Here is a 16,819-nt window from a genome sequence, read left to right as displayed (position 1 = left end):
GCGTGTTCTTGTGTTAACGTGGCGGCGCTTTGTAGTGTGTCTTCTATGTCGCCATCACTGCCGTGGGTGGTCCACAACGTTATGCCGTCGGTATAGAGGGTGTTCCGGAGGTGTGGTATCGTGGTGAGTTTGCGGGCGAGTGAGGTCATTGTCGCGTTGAGCAGGAAAGGGGGAGGATGGAGCCCTGGAGAATTCCGACCCCTTTAAGGGAGTAAGGAGGTGATGTGTATGGGCCAAAGTGGACCTCAGCCGTGCGGTTGTTAAAGAAAGCTCCGAATAGGTGTGCGTGCGTACACCCACACCAAAACAGGAGAGGGCTGTCACGATCGCGTGGTGATCAACGCGATCAAATGCTTTGGGACGGCCTTTGTATGGCCCGGGATAGCCGGGTCAAAAATGTCGGTGGTGAGCTGCAGCATGACATTCTGCGCGGACAAACGGGGGCGGAAGCCGACCATGCTATGGGGGTAGAGGTCGTTGTCCGTCATGTGCCGAGTGAGTCTCGCCAGCACGTGTTCGAAAAGTTTTCTCAGAGACGAAGTGAGGGAGATGGATGGGGCGGTGGTTGGCTAGTGTGAGTGGTTTATTTGGTTTGGGGATAAATATAACTTTTAGTACGACACCAAGACTGGGGGAGGGTGCCTTCCACCCAGCACTTGTTAAGGTAGTCCGCAATCTGGGTGATCGATTGATCATCCAGGTTGCGAAGCACGGAGTTTGAGAGAACACCGGGAGCGGAAGAGAGTCAGGAGGGCCACTCTGACCTCGGCTTCCGTAATCTCAACATCGAGAGTAGAATTTGGTTGGCCTGTGTAGAGAGACAGGGGGTCGGATGTGCCGGGTGATGTATGTGTTTGTTTGAGGTTGTCCAAAAGGACGTCCGGGGTTAAGTCCGTGTTGTGTATGAGTCGAGTGACGTGATGTTGCGTAGCTGTTTGGACTGTGTGGAGTCGATGAGATGTCGAAGGAGTTGCCAGGCTCGCTTGGTGGACAGATTGCCCGCCATATGCTGTCAAAAACCTGTCCCCAGTTGGACCGGCAGAGCTCCTCTACATGTTGGGTGATCTCTGACTGCAGTGCGGCCAGCCTCTTTTTCAGCTTGCGGTTAAGATTGTTCTTTTTCCAGCGCTCTAGGAGGCTGTGATAAGCCTCCAAGAGATGGGCGAGTCTAGAGTCTAATTTAGAAGTGTCCTGTGTTGTTTCGACGTGTTGGGTGTGTGTAGAGACATCGGTCATGAGTGAGCTCACCCATTGGTAGATGTCAGTGATGATTGAATCTAGGTAGTCCATTCGCATTTTGCGGATGGCATCCCAGTTTGTTAGCTTGAGTGTAGGGGTATGCGTAAACGGTACCGCGAGAAAGATAATGTAGTGGTCGCTGCCTATAGTGTATGGTGTGTCCTGTTCCAGGTGATGTCCACGAGGTGGCGGCTGAGCGTCAGATCTGGACTGGTGTCCATGCAGACGCTATTGGCGATTCGCGTGGGAGTGTGATTGGATTGGTAAAACGTTTATTCGGGGCCTGCAGTAGAACGCGCGCTCGCGCGCGCGCGCTCCGGACGGGGCCTACGTCGTCCTCTGGGCACCGGCCGCGCGGCCTGGGTCCCCGCTCGCCGTGGACCCAGGCATCAAGGACCACCCCCCCCCCGCATCAAGGACCAGAGGCGTTGCCCTCGGCTCCAGTTAGCTCAGTAGCCCCATCTGTGTGTGCACAATTGAACTCCCCCCCCCCCCCTTCCCAATGATCAGTGGATGCTTCCCTGCGAGTCGTTGGAGATCTCACAAGAGCATTTCCAGTGAGGACATTGGGCGGCGGGGGGATGGTATATGTTGGCTATAAAAATAGATGGCATAGCGTGTGTGTGGTGTATAATCTTGGTGATGACGCAATGCAAATCCGATTTTATGTCATGGGTTTGAAATGTGAGCGAGTGGTGTAAGAGGGTATAGATGCTCGAGAGGTAAGGGTAGTGTCGGAGTGAACCGAGACATGACTAGGGAGCGTGGCGGATGTATTAGTGTCCTGTAGGAGGAGGATTTGGGGTGTGGGGGTAAGGGTGGGGAGGAGAAGTTAAAAGGAAGCGCGCTTGCCCCGGAAGCTGCGACAGTTCCATTGCAGGAGAGGTAACTCGTTGCAATTAAAGGTCTGCCCCGCCATATTGGAGCATGAGGGGTTTGAGTATTGGGGGTTGGGGAGGTATTAAGCTCATTTCCAGCATTTGGAGCATTCGGACGAATAATTGTTCCATCTGCTGTTCAAATCGGTGGGTGAGCTGGTCTATGATGGAGCTAAATTTTGCCTCGAAGCGCGCCTCCATTTCTTATAATTTTGCGTTGAGTTTTTCTTCTAGGTTCCTGTAATCGTCTTGGGTGATCTGAAGGGATACTGTTCTGCGTTTCTTTTAGGCGGGGGGGGGGGTTGAGAGGTGGGTTGGCTATAGGGACGGGTGATGAGAGGGCTTCTGTGGGATGGGATGAGTAAGGAGTGGTATGAGAGTGTGGGGGAGAGGTTGAGGGGATGAGGCAGTTTGTGTGGGAAGGGGTGTGGGAGCAGTGGTATGAGAAGGTGCTGGGATCAGGGATGAGAGGCGGCTTACCTCCATCCTTAGGGCCCGTAGCTCTTCGTCTCTGGGATCCGCACAGGGTTCGCTGGGTTTCTTGCCTGCAGCTCGACCGACCCATGAGAGTTCGTGGGGCGCAGTAGATGGTTTTGAAGATTCATTTCGCAGGCGCGATCGTGACCTTGAGGCACTGGAGCGATCTCTGGTATGGTTTTTCTCGCGGTGCGGTGGAGTGTCCTTGCGGAGTGTGTGGGTCGATTGTCCAGCTTGGGGCACTCGGCGACCACGAGCCTTGCATCCGGCAGTACCCGTAATGTGGGGCCCCTCACAGAGGATGCATACTGGTGTTACCCGTAATGTGGGGCCCCTCACAGAGGATGCATACTGGTGTTCATTGAGGTGTTTTTTTTCTTGGGGACGTGGAGTGCCGCATCTGGGGCAGTTGCACTTTTGGGGTAGTGTGCAGACATCTGTTCGATGCCCTGGCTGTCTACAGTTAATGCACGCGTCCATATGGCCTCGCTATGTATGGGGTGCACAGATGCAAACCTCCTCCATATATGATTTTTTGGGGGACTGGCCCTTGTCGGAAGGTAATAAGAATGGAAGTTGTGTTACCCATCCTTCTGGCATCCACTATAGAGGCCTGCGAGTTTCCTGTCACCAAGTCATCCAGGAGTTCAGTTGGGGTCTCTTTCCAGAATGCATTGCTAATTTCCCCCACGTACAGACCAGTCGGGGGGAGCAATTTATGCCGCTACTGCATATAGTTAGCGGCTTGTAACTCCAGGTTTGTTATGGTGACCATACCGATGGCATCTTCTTGGATGAGCGTGCTCGCCGTACACGTGTTGTTAGTGGGATGAATGCGTATTTGTACCTTCTCTGGCGCCTGGAGCTCTGGTGCTGCGAGAAGAATTTGTTGGCGGGTTGTGGGGGAGGGGGGGGGGCGCAGGGTGGTGAGTTGGATGCCTCCTCTAGAGCGGAAAACCACCTTGAAATCAGTAGACGGGAGTGAAGGCTGCTGTCGCGACCTTTGGGCGATTAAGCGTGCATCGCGCAGCTTTTTCTGATGTTGGAGTCTGGGACGCGGCGGGTGGCAATCCGGCTGTCGAGCTGGCGCTCACGGCGGCCTTCGAGCCGGTCGTCGCACCAGCGCTCATGACGAGAGCTTCTCATGACGGCGTTGTCGGGCAGGCAGCCCGTCTGGCCGGGACACTCAAAATATGAGTCCAGTCACGGCGGTCGTAGTTCCGCTGATCCAGAGTTTCACCTGGCACACGCACCTTCATATTTGCGGCTCCAGGCGCCTCTGGCCTGCCAGCCCCTAATCCGCGAACACCGTGTCCGCGAGCTCAGTACTCTCCGTCTTCCCAGGCCTGCGCGCCGGAGGCACGGAGGAAGGCGTCTTTTTTTCTGGTGGAAATTAGTTGTAAAATCAATCAATCAATCACCCTGGCAAATAAATATCACCTTATTCAGGATGACCTTCAAAAAGTGATGCTCTGCTATGGAGTCACGTGACAGAATGTCACATGACTCAAAACAATCAGCAGCAAAATAACCAAACGCTACTGCTTTCGCATTCTTCCGCTGAAGGAGATTTCAGTGCCCTCGAATTTCGGCTAGAGGAATAGAATGCAACATAAAAGTTGTACATCATCTTGAAGCACTAGCTCCCTGATATATTTGCTCCGAGCTACCGTTGCGCAAAGTATTTATTGGACTTAAACGAGAACTCGTCCAATAAAAAAAAAAAAGCCATATGGCAGCGGTGCTAGTCCAGCTTCCCGAAAGCACAAAATCGGTTACTTGCAAGAGAGACGAACCAGCAGATGGTCATGTGATAGCTTTCTTTCAAGAACAAGGCTATGTTGGGCGGAAATATCGCAGCTAGCCGTTTGTTGAGTTGACCTACAAATTTTGTATTTACGCTCCGTTCCGCAAGCCGATGACAAAAAATGGCTAATAAGTATTTACTAATTATCTTCGAGGAGTGAAAAAATAAATGCTGCAGACTAGGCCAGGTGACTATCAATTGTTTTCGGTTAATTTCACTGGTCTGGGACGCTCCTCGTTTTTTAAAAGCTTGTTTACATTAGTCCAGTACACTTACTGTGATGTGCGAAGACGAAGACGTAGACAGTGGCGCGGGCGGAGCGCTCGCGCTAGATCTCCTCCATGATTAAATCCAGTCATCACCATCATATTCTGTCGGATCTACTCAAATTGCTCATTGCGATGCGGCCTGCGGCCTAGAAGAGGCGGTGCGATAATGGCAGTAATCGATGGGGACTACGAGACAGAGGTCACCGGATCCCACAACACAAGAAACTCGCTCATAGCTAGAGAAAGAGGCTGCTCTGGCGTCAGCCTGCAGGAGCACCAAAGCCAAATTGCGACAGCCAAATTGCGACTTTGCGACAGCAAGATAGCAGTAAGAAACTTTAATAAGGGGACCATTTTCAAAGAAGCAGTTAAGATACTTGGACAATCTGTATTGGATAGAAAGAATATGTGGGTCCCGGCTCGCGTGAAGATTCCAGGCAATGAGGCTGCTAACAGTCTCGCCCAAGATATCTACACCCGGGCAGCTGTGGAATCACCCTTACCCGGATCGAAGGATCCGCTCACCACGTACACGGAAATCACGGCTGCACACAGGAATGAAAGACTAGACCTCCCACCTCCAGATCGGTCTCTCACACCTAAGGAGTGCAGAGACTAGAGAAAATTACAAAAAAAAAGAAAAACGATTCTTTCCACCTTATCCATACGGGGAGGGAGACCCTCCCCCAAAGCTCTGCATCAAATGCGGGATAATAGCCAATCAGGATCATCTCATTTGGGAATGCCCCGATTCTCTTGGGCATATTGATGCAATCAGAGACAAAGAAACCTGGGATGCCCTCCTCCGGAGCCGGGCTTCGGAGTAGCAAGCTCGAGTAATCCGTCTGGCACAGGGCGTTTTGAAAAAGACGTCCCCCTGCGGAGCTCCCTCTCCCTTGGAGGCCCCCTATGGTCTTACTGAGGGAGCGGAGGAACATTTACATCGACGACAATAAAGTTACCTTGAATTTGATATTCCGTCTCCGTCGGCTTGCCACTACGCAACATTTGGCGGAGCTTGCGGTGTTCTTTCATTCCCAATTTTTCGTTTTCTCCTCCTTACCGCAGCTTCTAAGAATGTAGCAAAATAGCGAACTGAAGCGCGATCGTGTCTCCTTGTTTGATCTCCAAGGGCCAGGTGGCGTTGGTGGTAGCGGTTTATTTAAAATATCGGCGGTTTAATCCGTACTATACGCTTAGATTATTCCAGTGCAGAAATGCGTGCGTACTGGCCCATGTTTTGTTGGCACAAGCAACGTGCACAGATTGTGAGTTAACCGTTTCAATCACGCATTGTGCGCCAGTGCTGTCGCGCAGAACAGCGAGTAGCAGCGTATGATAACTGAGGTAACACACATGGTTTATGCCGGTCACATCGACGTGTTTATTTTAATTATGATTACCTGTCTTCGATACAATGCACACAACGTGTCGTGCAGAGATGTAATCAATACAAGATGCACTTCTGCTAGTGGCTTGAATTGAGGTATTAACAATAACCATTGATCATAGCGTCTTCAGCACAGTTGACGAGTGGAATATGCAAAAGGAAAAAAAAAAAGGTCATTTAAACACAAGAACGTGATTCGCGGTTCCCTTTGTTTTACAAGTGGCGCCATGTAACGCCATTGTGATTCGAACAAACTTGAGGTGCGTGTTGGCTGCGCCAGATGGCGCCGCTCATCCAGCAGCGGATAAGTGGCGCCGCTACCACCCCGTTTCAAAGGGGACGCTCCTATATTCCATTCATCCATTCATGCAGCAATCCTTGGCGCCGACATAGAAGTTTTCGCAGACTAACAATCTTTTACCTTCGCAATAACGTTATTGGAGGTAGGAAATAATAAAGACTATTCACAATTAGTACTTCTTCGAATTACATTATTTTGGCTTAACACGTATGACAACAACAGACGAGAATTTCTGAAAATCCCCTGATAGTAACAGTTCCATGCGGGGAAGTCCTTGATGCCTTGATGTACGGAATAAGCTGATAATGTATTCCGGCACTTAAAAATCAAAGGAGCGCCCGATTGCTAAGACTATACAGAGGTACCACACGCGCCCCGCTCAGCTCGCTCGCGTCGGCCCCTTCGCTTCATCGATTAATATCCGTTACAGTATAAGGTAGCTCATATTCGCATAATGATATGTTATTTAACAGTATTAAATAGTATTACTTGTAATAGTGCCGAATGACCCCTCATGCTATAGATATACTTTGCTATTGCGAATTGTATGCTGACTACCGTATTTATGTTGTCAGTGTTTCGGGCAACCGAACCCACCGGAGGCATGTCGTGATTCTGGCAGAACAACGTGCTGTTAGGACCAAGCATTGCTTTTGAAAGGCACAGCAGAGGCACTGCTGGGGTTTCCACTTGCCTTCCTGGTCATCTCCGCTGGTCGGTCGCTCCAACTCTAGCTCGAACGGATGCGAAAAGTGAGCCACCTCGACCTGGACAAGAAAGCGGACAAGGAAACCAAATGATCGGCGCTTTGCCCCTAGAAATAAACTCTCGTGCGCTGCTGGAAAATATGGCCATTATTAGTATAATACAGGCTTGTGTCTGAAAGTAAAAATAAGTAAATAAATAAGACCGCATTTTCAACGAGAAAACCGTTGTTTCATAGTAAATGTATGTTTTGCAAGCTTGTAGGATAAAGGTTCCGCCATTCACAGCAGTATTCACCGCCATTCGCCTCATTCCAAAGTCATTTTCACTGTAGACGTCACGAATTTAAAATCAAGTGAATGGAGTCTTCTGAGCAACATTGTGCATACACCCGGAGAAATGCATCCAGCCGGTTTTTACAAAACAAAAAGAAAAAATTGGCGAATGTGTTCACTTCTCCCCAGGTAGCACCGAAATATTTGAACAATGTTACATTTTTGTTTCAGTCGAACGTTATTTCTAATGTTTTATCAATGTTACATATAACTTTTCGATAAACATTTAAACAATATAAATCTAACATGCATGCAACATACATGCACGTTGCATACATATTAGATTTATATTTAAACAATCGTGCAAATGGAGCAACCTTGCACGAGCAATAGGCCCACCGCTCGTGATGGTACACAGCTTGCACGCTTTGCAAAGAGCACAATATATAGTACAACAACCCCATAATGCAGCACAACTCCCACACTCACCGCTGAACAAATATCATAGAGTCAAGCTTTTATATCCATCGCCAACGGATGTTCCATCAGGGATAGTGGCGGATGGATAATAAGCAAAACTTTCTAACAAGATATTGGGACTGTGCTTGCATTTTACGGCGGGCATCATCGCAAATCTCAAGCTGCAAAGAAGTGTTATTAAAAAAAAACATGGTTACTAGAATAAAATGGGCAAACGTGCTGGGAACTAGTGTTTCAAATATATATATGCTATGTTGCTTTATAGTTATGATTCAAATATTACTTTAATGTCTAGAAGAAAATATTGGAACCCCATTTGTTTTAACATTATAAAACAATGTTTATAGTGCAACACTAAACATTATATATCATTGTGATATCATTCAAAAGTCAACATTATAGTATAATGTTTCTATAGACTGTTCTGCTAATGTTATATTTATGTTACCGAACGTTAGGCAACAGCCAGACAACTTAAATAACAATTTTATAACATTATTCAAATATTCGGTATTCCTGTAAAGTGACCTGAGAGTCAAATCACTCGTGTGACCACTTATAAAAACGTGAAGCTACAGCCTAACAGAAAAACACACATACGGGAAGACAGCAAGGACACAAGGTTGTGTCAGCCTGGTGTCTTGTCTTCCTTGTGTGTGGTTGCTGGTCTCAAGACATCTGGTCAATGTCACGCGTAGGACGGAGTGAGAGAAAGCGTAGGAATCGAGATTAAAATAGCGGCCAGTACCTTAAGGCGGTGGTGGTGGTAGCGCTCCAATAAAAAAACAACGAAAAAAGGGAGGGAACGAATGTTGCTGGGAAGAGGTCGTTGCTACCTGCGGCCGGCGGGAAAGAATGGGGACAGCGAATGATAGCGAGAAGTACAGAGGTGAATACAACGGGAAAGTTTGTAAATCATTTACAAATACAAAAAGTGAACGCGTCGCTCGTGCGCATGTGTCCAAGCACTACCCAAAACCACTGCGCGCGAGCGGGCTAGACGATTTGCTGAAGTAGGGGATGCCGCGTCCCCAGCGATTTGCTGCGGTTCCGCGTCCGGTTTGCCCACTTTGGGTGGAACGACCAAGATGAACTCTTCTTGCCCCTCCCCGCTTCTCGAAACTCGCGTCTGATCTCCCTATTGAGATACCGCACTGTGACCAACTCCGCCACCCCAACCCGTTCCCCGTTCCGGCTTGAAGCACTCTCGGACGTGTGACATGCCTGTATAATGCCTGTGACCTCTTCCCGACTCTTCGAGCAACCCACTCGATCTCTTTTTGCACGGTGGACTTCAGTAATTACCTCTCCCCCCCCAGACACACACACATACTTTTTTTTTTTTTTTTTTGTCTGCGGGCGGAACAAGCCTCCGCCTCCCTTTTGTAGTTGTTAAACCGTCCCGTCAGAGAAGATGGGGGTGGGGGTTAAGGTGAAAGAGGAAGAATGTTAATCACCTCCTCTGCAGCGGCGAACGACTTCCGAGGCCGAAGCTAGACAAGCCACCGCGTTTCACCTTTCGTTTCTCTTTATCCCTCTCGTTTTGGCCCGCTGTTGGATGCACTGATGACTCACTCCGATGCCGCGACCTTCAACCATGACCTTCAACCGTTCGGCCAGCGAGTGGCAACGGGGAGAGGACGGTGCTTACTGCTTTCTTGGGTATCTCTCTCTCTCTCTCTCTCTCTCTCTCTCTCTCTCTCTCTCTCTCTCTCTCTCTCTCTCTCTCTCTCTCTCTCTCTCTCTTTTTTTTTTTTTTTTTTTGTCTCACACATATTGAAGTTGAAGGAAACGATTTGTAGCATGGGGACTCTAAAGCAGAGGGGCTTAGGGAACTTTGGATGTTTATTGTTGTTTGTTTCTTGCCAGACACCACGTTAGCCCTATCGTAAGCTGCTACCGCTCGCGAGGCGAAATGCAGAAAGACTCAAATTCGGAGCCTTTTAGCGGACATTTGCACAGGAAAAAGCAGACTCATCTGGGAAAACTAGAGTAGTGTACCACAGAAGCAAAAAAGGAATTTAACCCTCCCCCCCCCCCCTTCCCTCATCGCCTTCAATTTTCCCTTGCTTTCTTACGGACAGGGTATGTTCTTTTATCAACTGCTGGTTAAAAAACAAAAATAATACAGGGGCGGTTTAGCTTGGATAAGCACGGATATGCGCGCAGAAGCATTATTTAGTAGTGTCGTGTATAACTTCAGCTTGCCACGTTTTGCCATGTATGCTTAGCTAGGTAGTTAACGGGTATTGGAATAGAGGACATGAAGACATCCGAAGAGCAGCGTGGAAGGCTGGCATCTCAGTCCACAGAGGCTGGTCGCTTTGTCTGGGCCATGTAGCAAGAGGTATATTCTCCGTGGCCTCTGTTCTAAACCTACTGGCGGTGAGCGGTTGTTCGAAGGAGGCTTCACAGACACCCGGGCGAAACCCATGCGTGTAAGCATTAAAAGCTATGTCACTTGTAAAGAGCCGCTTTAGATGTGAGACTGTTTGGGTCGATCGATATCACATTCAAGCGTATACTTCCGAATATGAATGTTGATAATTGCTTAAAATGGGCCGATTAACTATTAAAACTGTCATATTGCCGCCTCTGCAACTGCTCGGGTTCATGGGCCGTCTGGGTCCCGATCATTAAAGGACCTTTACATCTATAATGTGGCGTGCCCCTAGTTGCCCGGTGGCGATATTATTGCAGCAGAATAAGTCTGTAATAAACGAAATGAAAGTCCCCTATAGGTCTGTAGCTGGCCGGGAGTCTCTACTGACTGGCACGAACGGAGTTGGATACCGGATCGAAGTCACGGGCACGTGCGGCGTCACACCCCTGAGTATTCAATACGAGCATGCTCACAGCGGCTTACATCAGCCACCATAGAGCTTTCGCGTCGTCCCGCAACACATAACGCACAGTCACTTACGCGTCTGTTGCACCTGGTCTGTGAGCAGTGCGTGACCCCGAAGAGAGGGCCCGATGTCGTCCAACCTGAAACATACGGGAAGCACTGTACGAGAGGGCGTTAAAAGAGGAGAGGGAAATACGACGCAACATTCCTTCGCTTTTTCTGTCCTTTCCCGCAGTGCACGGGAAGTTGCAGTCGGGACTCGGCTACGAGGTGCGCCCGCGACAGCGTGATCTTTTTTTATTTTTCTTTTTTTTTTTATCCTTCCTGCGTTAGTAAAGTCTACCCTATTCCTATCTCGACTGGGACAAGTAATAACTTCCTAGCTCAGCTCTGCATTGGGGTTGTCTCCTAAATATATATGGAACGTATAGCTATATATATAGAGGAGGTGTGTGCAAGCCAGGTAATTGTCACAATGAAGCGAGTTAACCATGCGTGTTTTTGTATGGTCCCGTGGCCGTTGTTATAGCTGGGTGCAGTTCCGGAATGTAGACCCCATGTACTTCCTGCTTATTTCGACACGTCTAAGGTGGTAATTCTGCTGCAGTGAGCATTGGAAAGAATCCATACATGTGCGTTCCTGACAACGTGGTTAAGTGGAGTGCTGACACGTCGCGGGAAAATCTGGCCGTGCTCACTGCTTGAAAACAGACTTTATGACCTGGAACTTGTTTGGGCGAGTATCTGTACAAACAAAACGCATTCTTATCTGGCTGCTTTTATGCGCGTGCACACCGGGTGTCGCAATTTTTAGGACACTGCCAGTGGTAGGCACCGCGCAGTCTACGGTACAAACTACTTGTAAATGTGTGGCCCAAACAGTCTTACGAAAACATGTTCGTCTCCGACCAAAAGAGAAATAAAATTTTCGAAACAAAATCAAACAATCATGCATCAGTTGGTTGGTTGGTTTATGGGTTTTAACGTCCCAAAGCGACTCAGACTATGAGAGACACCGTAGTGGAAGGCTCCGGAAATTTCGATCATTAACGTGCACTGGCGTCGCACAGCACACGGGCGCCTTGCTTTTCGCCTCCATGGAAAAGCGGCCTTCGCAACCGAGATTAGATCCCGCATCCTTGGGCACAGCAGTCGAGCGCCCTAACCACTGCACCACCGCGGCGGAGAAATAAAATTTTCGAAACAAAATCAAACAATCATGCTTCAGTTGGTTGGTTGGTTTATGGGTTTTAACGTTCCAAAGCGACTCAGGCTATGAGAGACACCGTAGTGGAAGGCTCCGGAAATTTCGATCATTAACGTGCACTTGGCGTCGCACAGCACACGAGCGCCTTGCTTTTCGCCTCCATGGAAAAGCGGCCTTCGCAATCGAAATTAGATCCCGCATCCTTGGGCACAGCAGTCGAGCGCCCTAACCACTGCACCACCGCGGCGGAGAAATAAAATTTTCGAAACAAAATCAAACAATCATGCATCAGTTGGTTGGTTGGTTTATGGGTTTTAACGTCCCAAAGCGACTCAGACTATGAGAGACACCGTAGTGGAAGGCTCCGGAAATTTCGATCATTAACGTGCACTTGGCGTCGCACAGCACACGGGCGCCTTGCTTTTCGCCTCCATGGAAAAGCGGCCTTCGCAACCGAGATTAGATCCCGCATCCTTGGGCACAGCAGTCGAGCGCCCTAACCACTGCACCACCGCGGCGGAGAAATAAAATTTTCGAAACAAAATCAAACAATCATGCTTCAGTTGGTTGGTTGGTTTATGGGTTTTAACGTTCCAAAGCGACTCAGGCTATGAGAGACACCGTAGTGGAAGGCTCCGGAAATTTCGATCATTAACGTGCACTGGCGTCGCACAGCACACGGGCGCCTTGCTTTTCGCCTCCATGGAAAAGCGGCCTTCGCAACCGAGATTAGATCCCGCATCCTTGGGCACAGCAGTCGAGCGCCCTAACCACTGCACCACCGCGGCGGAGCTCATGCTGGCCAGCTGAGGTTATATATATATATATATATATATATATATATATATATATATATATATATATATATATATATATATATATATATATATATATATATATATTTCTTTCACAGCGGAAATTTGACTGACTACAAGCGGCCGTGAAATCGAACAGTGTGTTCGCTCGCCACATATATTGTTTCGAAAACCGGGCTTCCCTAGCCTTACTAAGGGGTGTGAATGCGTAGAAGTATCTGAATATGTTGTCCAGAAATGCCTGGTCATTTGCAGTTGGTGTAAAGCCAAATATCATTTGTTTTCCTCTGCCTCTTAAAAGCTTCAATGATGGCGGCGAACTGTTGTGAAGCAATGCGCCGGAATGAATGTTAATGCGGTGTATACATACTCAGTCGCGCTCTCTTATCCTGCAGAAAGCGCCGTACAACATATATGCTGGCACGCACAGTACCCTCACGCAAGTGACGCTTGACAATTTCACGCTAAGAACAGTGGCAAACTGCACACATTTTGGCCGATCGTGGGGGAAGCGAAGGCCGAGCGGTGCAATGCATTAAAGCAATGTATTAAAGTCCCCCGATGTCACACCCCCGCAATGGCTTTGAGTGCGACGCACGCTGAACCTCGAATCCTGCAGCGCCAACGACAAAATGCGTGGCGCGTCGCCTGCCGGGCAGGTTTACCATACTCCATGCGGCCAGAAACTGTGCTAAGGACATGCATATGTTCCGGAATGTTGACAGCGTCTAAAAGCGTCAGACACACCGAGCTGTCGACACGTAACAAGGATTAAGCAGCAGCAGCAGAGACGGGTGCCACATTCCAGCGACCTGTGAAAGAAAGAAAGGAAGAAAGAAAGAAAGAAAGAAAGAAAGAAAGAAAGAAAGAAAGAAAGAAAGAAAGAAAGAAAGAAAGAAAGAAAGAAAGAAAGAAAGAAAGAAAGAAAGAAAGAAAGCTTCCACCTTGATCTTTGCCGCCTCTGCCTGCGTGTTTCTGCAACCCCCCCTTCCCTCCCTCCTCTGTTACCTAACGGTCGCTATCCACTTCTCCGCAGTACACCCCAAAGTGGGACGTGCTCTTCTTTTTTCTCCGCGCCCACGCCGACGCTGCATGTCGAATTGACGTAAGAGGCGTCGAGCGTTTCGTAACTGCTTCTGCCACGTGTGCACTCAGCTGGGCGAGAAGAGAGAGTTCGAAGGGTGGTCATTTAAGAAGGCTGAGGTGGGGAGCCAGTGAGCATTGAGGCAGCTGGATTTTCTGCATCTTCCGAAGGCACGTCAACTCTTGTGGTCTACGCGCAGGTGCTGCCCACAGGTGCTGCCCACATTTACCTTATAGGGATATCTGCGGTATTGGAAACTATAGGACAACTTTCTAATGAACGTACGTCAACAAGAGCGTGACTTCTGACTTCGAGGAAAACTGCACGCAGGGATTTTTAGCGTGTATTCCAATACGTGTGAAAGGATTTTTTTTGTTTTGTTTTCTAAAGCCAAACGAACAGTAGGAGCTCATAATTATTTGCTTTGGCTCCGCATTTTAAAATGACTCTTCAACAGGCGCGCATAAGAAAACAAAAAAAAAAAAACATGATGGTTGTCGCTGCGTAACGCGAGATTCACTGAGAGGTATTGAAATATTACATTTCACAGTTTACTTTGGAGGGAGGAATTGCGGAGCTGCATGCATACATGTGCCTTTCTGACTTTGCACACATTCTCGTTCTTTGACTAGCTCTCTCTTCCAGTCCGCCGTTCCAGGCCGCAGTAGCAGTCGTCGCAGACGGACCGCGCTACAGATTGGCGCCGTATACTCTCCTTTTCCCATGGTGACATCCTCCGAGTGGTGTCCATCGCAGCTGCCTTCCATTTTTCTATACAGAAGCAGCGAACATGGGAAACTGGTTCTTAACACCTCCCGCCGTAAAAAAAAAAAAAAATATATATATATATATATTAAAGAAAGAGGAGAGGGGATCGATATCATGTGGTCCGCCAGCAAAAAAAGAAAAAGAGAAAAAGGTGGTTAAATGCGGTAAACTTGGAATGGTGATAGCTCTGTTCTGCGCGGCTTTGCTAATATCATGTGTTCATCTAACGTCATCGCGCGCCTATCACGTGATCTCTGACGTTATTTGAGAATCAGTCCCTTTCAAAGTCAATTTTAAGGTCATCTGTCATGGTCAAGTGATCAGTAAGTCATGTGCATATGCACCACCTTGCCACCACTTGTCTCCAGATAAAACCAAGTCCTAGTTTGACCTTGACTCAGCTTTAAGGTCACCCGGGCGGAACCAAGCAGTCTTCGTGTTTGTACCCGTCGGAGTAGAACTATCGTTATTAAAAAAAAAAAAAGAAGTCAATTTTAAGGTCATCTGTCATGGTCAAGTGATCAGTAAGTCATGTGCATATGCACCACCTTGCCACCACTTGTCTCCAGAAAGACAAAGTCCTAGTTTGACCTTGACTCAGCTTTAAGGTCACCCGGACGGAACCAGGCAGTCTTCGCGTTTGTACCCGTCGGAGTAGAACTATCGTTATAAAAAACAAAAAAAAAAATGCTTGTTAGCTTACGTGTGCGATGCGCAGTGGTACGTCAGCGGGAAGACGCCTAGCGACAGGGCGAACTCGAACGAATTACCGCGTGGATTACAACGCATGCCGGGATATGCATCCGAAGAAAAGCTCATCCCTTTTCAGGAAGAAAAATGAAGCTGAAAAACTGAGCACACCAACCGTCTTCCAGCCGAAAGAAGTAGTGCACGAAGAGGTCGTCGTTCTCGAAGTCTTCCGCTGTGGCTGCGCGAGGAGACAGAAATATATGAGCCGGGAATGAAGTGCAGTATAGATGACTCGGCGCGTCTCACTCATGCTTCGTCATGCTAAAGTATTCTCCGAGGTTCTGTGCTTCTCTCTGTGGCACTTCAGTCGCACGCGAATTTAGGCATCACTTTGACAAAGTGGCGAGAAAATCTTCAATGAAAGCTTCGTATCTGGCTTGACTATAGAAACGTGGATTTGAATACACGTTATGTGAAGCGCTTGTCGCGGTCTTTTATTATTTCTTTTCTGCGTTCGTTACTGACTCCAGCGACAGCACTTAAGCTCCCCCGCCGTCACTGTGCTTGACCCCCTGTCGAAGAACAGGAAGTGAAAATGCAAGCGCGAAGCATTTAGAATAGCATCATAAGACTGTATACCGTATCGATGACGTTATTTTTTTTTTTTTTGCCATTCTATACCCGCTGATGCAAGCGATAGCCTGCCTGTTAATAAAGTGCATCACTTGCTACATTATGGAGAAAATATTTACCTTCGCTTGCGCGTGTAAATCGGCACGCAGTGCAGGATGGCTCGTCATTTGCAAAGCATGCATGCATCATTCAGTGAGCTCTCAAGGAACCTCGTTCGTCTTACCGATGCTCCCGAACACGAGGACCTTCAGCGGGTCCATCGGCCGCTCGCCTGCGTCACTGCAAATATAAGCGTGCGAAACAATAAATGCCGCGGAGTAAACCACCGTGTCATCCCTTTCTTTACGCGCGCGCACATACACTGCGAGTGTCTAAGCTGATTGAGTGGGAAAAATGACACTGCCTTTCTTTCTCCCTTTACTCCAATTAAATACGACCGTCTCATAATTATCCAGAGGCCGCAATTGCGCGTCAGCTTTTTGCAATTTTCTTCCCACTCAATATCTTCGTTTTTATTTAATATTTTGAATCGCCAGGCGGCCTCTCATGCTTCCTCTGTTTCCATACTCCTCTCCATTTTCAATGAGGACTACTACATTATGAATGCATTTTCTAAAAGATAAGAATGTTGCCTAGCGAGTACTGTGCTTGAAGTCTACGTTGCTTCAGTATTTAAGGTTGACGTCACCTGGTATCGAAGGACTTCTTTTTCGCCTCTGTCTTTTTGGCTCACATTGTACTCGCGCTTACAAGGAGCTCGGCGTTAAAAATTGCAGCACAGAGCTGAGTTAACGTATAGCCCGACTCTCTATGACATATACGGCGTAGGGAACGGCAAATCGACACCGTTACGTTCGGAAGGTGTACATATTACGAGAGCAGTGTACGGAAAGAGCATATTTCACATTTTTGCACCCGCTGACAGTGTGGCAGAAAACTACCTAACCGTGTCC

The 16,819-nt window shown here is 48.2% G+C and overlaps 1 protein-coding gene across 1 annotated transcript in view; it reads right to left on the bottom strand.

The window, feature by feature from the left end:
- LOC146196918 (tectonic-like complex member MKS1) overlaps window positions 1-16,182 on the bottom strand; it is a 58,122-nt gene extending 41,940 nt beyond the window's left edge. The window contains exons 1-5 of the mRNA XM_084598635.1: window positions 16,090-16,182; window positions 15,409-15,471; window positions 10,745-10,809; window positions 7,056-7,128; window positions 4,127-4,132 (exon numbers count right to left, since the gene is read on the bottom strand). Coding sequence (XP_084454761.1) covers window positions 4,127-4,132; window positions 7,056-7,128; window positions 10,745-10,809; window positions 15,409-15,471; window positions 16,090-16,126 — 244 coding nt within the window. The 5' untranslated portion in view covers window positions 16,127-16,182. The remainder of the gene's footprint in view (window positions 1-4,126; window positions 4,133-7,055; window positions 7,129-10,744; window positions 10,810-15,408; window positions 15,472-16,089) is intronic.
- Window positions 16,183-16,819: the final 637 nt, after the last annotated feature.

This window comes from Amblyomma maculatum, chromosome 3 (assembly GCF_055883805.1).
Source record: "Amblyomma maculatum isolate TAMU_Amacu chromosome 3, ASM5588380v1, whole genome shotgun sequence".
In the NCBI taxonomy this organism is placed as follows: Eukaryota; Metazoa; Arthropoda; class Arachnida; order Ixodida; family Ixodidae; genus Amblyomma; species Amblyomma maculatum.
This window is presented reverse-complemented; position numbering and strand designations above follow the sequence as displayed.